The 6,275-nt window shown below is 28.5% G+C and overlaps 1 protein-coding gene across 1 annotated transcript; it reads right to left on the bottom strand.

Annotated features, from left to right (window-relative positions):
- Positions 1–222: 222 nt before the first annotated feature.
- LOC108687099 lies at positions 223–5,861 on the bottom strand. Its single transcript, XM_018192700.1, has 12 exons — positions 5,844–5,861; positions 5,622–5,745; positions 4,877–5,023; positions 4,541–4,719; positions 3,981–4,187; positions 3,609–3,830; positions 3,200–3,392; positions 2,533–2,743; positions 1,839–2,145; positions 1,617–1,762; positions 754–970; positions 223–607 (listed from the first exon to the last, which is right to left on the bottom strand). The coding sequence occupies exons 1-12, from the start codon at positions 5,859–5,861 to the stop codon at positions 395–397; spliced, it is 2,184 nt and encodes a 727-aa protein (XP_018048189.1). The 3' UTR covers positions 223–394.
- Positions 5,862–6,275: the final 414 nt, after the last annotated feature.

Below are 6,275 nucleotides of genomic sequence, written 5' to 3'. Positions count from 1 at the left end.
ATTTAAAGGAATGCTGTAGTGTCCAAATTGTAATGTTTAATGCTACACTTTATCTAATTAAATAGTCATAAAATTCTTTTAAAGAGATTTTTATTTGTTTTAAAAAATATATTTTTTACTTCAAAAATATGTAAGAATAATAAAGTTAATGTATAAAAAGTATTAAAAATCATATAATTATATAATTATATAATTTTTTCTACTTATTTTTCGCTACGTGATATATCAATACTCAAAGGAGTGTGAGACTTATAATGTTCCTTATTACAACTAAGGCATTGTAATTTCACTTTCTTAAACTGTTTAACATAATATACAACATTATGGTATAATAGATAACAGCAAAGATATATTCTCAATGTCCGAATTTGCATCTATAGGCCATCTACGCCTTCTATAAGGTCTTTTTTTTATTCTCTTGTGACAGATACAAAGTGCACAGGAAGGTTCGATAATTGAACTCCAAGCGGTTATTTCTCTCAATGGAGAAGCACTTGTATATAGCATCCAACTCATTGTTATTGATGAGTTCTAGCATTCGTCTAACCGATAATGTTCTGATCAATTGTCCTTTAGAAACCGTGCCGGTATTCTCTTTATCGTAATCCTAAAGAACGTATAATTATCAAATTTGCTCATTGTTCTTTTGTCTTGCAAAAAAAGAAAAAAAAGAAAACATTTTACATAATAAATAATTGTCTCTTCAATGACTGTATTGTGTATAACGTATAATTTAATGACAGCTGTACTAACTTTAAAGACTTCCTCCAGGTTCGGACTCCGCACTTGACACAGTTTATCCAACGCGGTGGCTACCTTCTGTCGTTCGTCAAAATTCAGGAAAGTTTTGCTATTCGCCTCGGAAGGCACATGTTGCAAGGGAACCACAAGAGGAACTTTTTCCAAACACCCAGTCGCAACGGCTTCTTCCACAATTGTCGCGAATTTAGTGTATTCAATGAAATCGGATCTTCAGAATTAAAGAAATACGATAATCATGAAATAAGAATGTGAAATTAAAGAAGAAATAAATGACGATAATTATAATATTATAAAATTAGACAATGTTTCAATAAAGAAAATAAATATTAACCCAGCAGCTTATCTATGTTCAAAACTTCTATGTTCTATGTTCTAAAAAACATTAAATAAACATTATTAAATATATATTTATCAAGTTGGCCAAATTTGATAAAATATGTATAAATGCGTATTACAATTTAGTAAAAGAATATTGATTACATAAATAAACTTGATAAATGTAATTTTTATAACATTTATTAAATAATTTAAAAATAAACATATCAAATTTTATAAACATTTATTTTTCAGTTTAAACATTTAAAATTTTTATAATTTATAAAAAAATTTATAATTTATTAAAAAATTTTTATAATTTATTAACCATTATTTATTAAACAATATTTTGAATGCAACTATATTGTTTAGAAAATAATTCGAAAAATAAAATTCGCTTGGGATTAATTTGCTTTGATTATTTTTTTCTATTTTTTGAATTTTATTCCTGTTCTTATATTTATTTTCTTATCATTTCTGTTAACTGATTTTATTTCCTAAAATTACTGACTCTTATTGTCAATATTATATCTCCATACTTTAGAGGCGCCTGAAAAAGTTCTGTAATCGTATCTATTTCTGCAGTTGTTAAACCGCAACGAAGCTGATCTAGACCTCTAATAAAATCAAACTTCGAAATGACAAGTTGGTTGTGTCTATCAAATTGACGCATGAATTCGAGGACCTACGCGTTGTAAAAAATTATTAAATTAATTCTGACTCGAATCACTTCTCTTTAATTAATAACAAATATAAATTACTTTAATTCTTTCGCGTACAACTTTAGCTTTAATTTTAGCTAAAATCAATACAATATTGGTCTCATCCTCGTGAGGTTCAGACGGTGGCCTTTCAGCGTTAAGTCTCTTTTTATCCTCCAACATGCGATAATATAAAGGTTCCACGATCGGTTGGAATTCTAGTTCCTGCAAAAATCGAGTGTAGTTAAAACCCATATCATCGTTATATCTTTTTTCCAGAGCAAACTCTTCTTCTGGAGACAAGAGTATGGTCGCCATAATAAGGACTTGTCTGAATTGCATTCGCGTCACATGACCGCAATTGTGTCTGCAAATATATAATTAATTCATAAAGTTCAAAAATTATTAATATCTTTTCATCATTAATGTTGGCAAACAAAATATACTATTAACTGAAATATGCCAAAACTGAAACAATACATTTTGATCGAAAATTATTAAGCATTCACTGTAATTTTTCCAAGCAATTTTAATTTAAAATATTACTTTCGTATTTATTTTCCAAAAGTATATGAATGTATTAAATAAATTATTACATGTTAATTATAATAAAAGTTATAATAAATAAATATTTCTTAATTATTTAATTACAATTTATTGTATTAAATATGTATAACATTTTTTTATTTAAATTTTTCGTCAGTCACTGTCAAAATAAATTATTTGATTAACAATTATTTAAAGATGAATATACTTGTCGTAATCCTTGAAAAATTGCTTCAAGAGAATTCTTCTTTCTTCGACTCGCTGTCTTATTCTCTGCATGATATCTTCACAAAGTTCTCTTATATCCTTCGGTTGGCATTGCCAACTTTGCACACCTTTTCGAGGTAATTCAGCTATATCTTGAGGTGGTGATTCCACTTTTAGGCTTGGCAATTTATCAAGTCCTTTTATGGTAAAAACTATGAAAATGAAAATATTAAACTAAATGAAAATGTCTATTAAAATAATAAAATGTAAAAACGGTAGCGCACACATAAGAAAAAAATGTTAAAATACATATACTGAGAACAAACATTCTTTAAACTAGAATTTATTTGCACAACAAAATTACAAAACATATATATTTTTTATTCATTTCTCATTTACATAAAAAGCGGTTTCCTTCTTTAAATATTTTTTGAAAAATTCGTTTGTAATCTTTTAATTGTATTACATTTTTATTATATTATCAATTAAATCAAATAAATTGTTTCATAATTTTTATAAAAATCTAAATATTATTATTATAAAAAAATAAATTTTAAAAAACATTTTATTTTACGCCCAAAGAACGATTATATATAATTAAAGCAGAAAAAGCGTTTGTTCTGAGGATATATCATCAAAAACGTTTACATTTATTTTAGATATTGTACCCTGATCTATATCATCTTCAAATATACGCCAACATACGTGATCCGAATCATCTGGATCCTTGTAGAGAGCGATTAAGGCATCGATTTCAGGTTCAGTCAGCCAAAGACTGCCCAAAGATGAAATCTGAAGCGAGGTCAGCGCTCTTCGAAAGTGTGGGATAGTCACTCGACCAACATTCAGATATTCGAAATCCTATGATCCAAATCATTCGGTTCTTAATCAACGGATTAAACCGTTAATATATCACGCTCATGATAATAGGAGGATGCGATAGCGAGCGAGCTCATTGCGGGTAACGACTCATTGATATCCGCGCGCATATGGGAATTCAGCACACATGATAACGTTAATTAGATAATGTTATCATGCTGAATTCTCATATACATAACGTAATTGGATCGCGAGAACCTTGAAAAATTCATGGATGCGTATGCGGTACTCAAGAATGTGCCTCTGGATGCGTTTTATGATTTCCAGCGTAGGAAGCATCTCTTTCGCCTCTTCCATCACTGGATGGAACACCATTTGCTTATCGAAGACTTGACTGGGTATAATCTTACCAATTTCCAGTCGTGGGAGTTTCGGCAGTTTGGCCGTAATTATTCGACCGGGAAATTGATCGAGCAACTCCTGAGAAATGTAACAGAGAAACTAAAGGTAACATACATTCCAGAAAACACATATAATGTTCTAATTCCCTATTTGTATAAATATTATAAATGTATATATGTAAAGATTATGAAGAAATAAAGGTAAAAAAGATTCTAAGACTGACAATACCTTACTGAGATTCACCAATCCATATCCTTCTAAATAATGTTGAACTTCATCTACAGCTTTTACAAACGCTACATAATTTACGAAATACTCATCTTTGGAAAATCTCTTTACGAGCAGGCGAAATTCCTCAGCGCCAAGGACGATGCCCAGAAATTTTAAAATTCGACCAAAATGGACGAGACTAACTGTGTCAACATTCTTCGCGATCTACAAAGCATCTTATTAGAATGAATCGAAAATTATTAAACTTCTCTATTATTTGTACTTAATAAAATAAACTTAATAAAATATTCATATTTTTACAATTTAATTACTTTTGTTTATTTTTAATATTTTATATCAAAATAATCCTTTTCTGAAGTAAACAATTATATCTTGAATAATAAAATAGAATTGATGATGCTTTTTTACATTACAAGCAAAACTAAATTATCAATGTATTCGTATAATTATTAGGCTTATCAAATACACAAAGACTAAAGAATAAATTACAGCTGCAATAATTAATGTTGCAAACCGTAAAGATTTATATTTTTATAGATGAATCATATCAAATGTACCTTCTCGTAATCTTGAAAATATGGCCGAAGAGCAATTTTTTTTTTGCTCACCAACACGGCGATCTGAGTGATAATCAAATTCAATTTTCGTGTTTCCATGCCACTCAAAGTATTTACATGCAGCGGATTCTGCCATTCTAAACCGGTCATAAGAGTCTTGTTTTTTCCAAAATTAGGAACTACGAGAAATATCACAAAAATTATTATTATTATTATTGTCATTTTGCAAATTTGTATGCTATGCATGTATCATTCCAATTATTTTTATATAAACTTTATATAAAGACAGATAAATAATCATATTATATAATTTTTTATATTAATAATCGCTCGTACCACTGTCGTGAATAATTTCACAAAATTGCGAATAAAGAATCCGACCGTCCTGAATTCGAAAATAATCCGTCAGATCGCAAATTTCTTTATCCGATAAGCCAATCACGCCTTTTAGTGGTCCAGCCAAAACGGAGAGAAATTTGGACTCTGCAAATTTAATAACTGATTATATATGTACACACATGTTTTATAATTAATTAATGCATTAATGTAAAATAATCGTAAATTTTAGATACATTCGATAACACAAATTAATCAATTATCACTGCAGTACAATTTTTAAATAGATTTTAAATTCTACTAATGTTTATCTATATATGTTTAAATCAATGAATTACATATCGCAAAATTAAGATTATTCAAATATTTATTATTTACCTCTGCATCAATTGTTTTCTGCACAAACATTCACTTATAACTTTAACTCCAAATTTTAAAAATCATACATTGAAATATAAATGTAAGATATATATATATATATATATATATAAACGTGAATAATTTAGCAATTTTTATAATTATAACTAATAAATAAAATCAATTTTACTGTATTAAAAAAAACATCCAATAATTTCGAAACATTCTGTGAAGGGATAAGTAAAAAAAATAGTATATATAATGGAAATTCAAATTAATAATTTCATTACATCGAGAATGTTCAGAAATAAACATTCTCACACAACAACTAACTTTAGAAGTGCTTGAAGCGATCGCTCGTCTCGGTGCCAATGTCCGATATTTATACCTGATATTAAAAAACGTCTATCGGGATCCAGAGGCTTGTAATACTCCCAAAGATCGAGTCCAACGCGAAATACGGCGGCTCGTATCTTATTGCAAGTATGCCAGACATCGTACAAGTTAAGAACCTAAAATCGCTCTCTTTGTCAGAATGCTTGAAACTAATGTCTTCCTATCTGCGATTTTTTATCTTCAAAAAAACGATGGGAAAGACATTTGTTTTTACCTGCTGTTCCTGCGGCATATTTATACAATTTCTTTCGCGGATTTTACGAAAATTTTACGCGACATTGAGAATTAAGTTGGTTATCAAAGTTTTATTTAGTATCGAGACAAAAATCGATCGTGATGAAGTAATGCATAGAGTAGTCTTAAAAGAAAGATATAAACTTTTTTTTAAACAAATAATTATTTATACCCATCATAAACTATAACGGTAATTTGTACGAACAATGTCGAATTAGATTTAATTATGTCCTCCTCGGTATCAACCCAGTATCTGAAAAATTATGTATTCGGCAATGACTACACGAATCTATTTCTATCTATTTCAATTCTTTGATTTTTCGAATACTGGGAATGTAGAACTTCAATCTCATCAGTTCCATTTACTCTTTATCTTTTTGAACTAAATTATTTTTAGAACTAAAATTAGTTC

This window comes from Atta colombica, unplaced genomic scaffold (genome assembly GCF_001594045.1).
Source record: "Atta colombica isolate Treedump-2 unplaced genomic scaffold, Acol1.0 scaffold200, whole genome shotgun sequence".
Classification (NCBI taxonomy): domain Eukaryota; kingdom Metazoa; phylum Arthropoda; class Insecta; order Hymenoptera; family Formicidae; genus Atta; species Atta colombica.
Note: the sequence above shows the minus strand (reverse complement) of the source record. Positions and strands in the feature narration are given on the sequence as shown.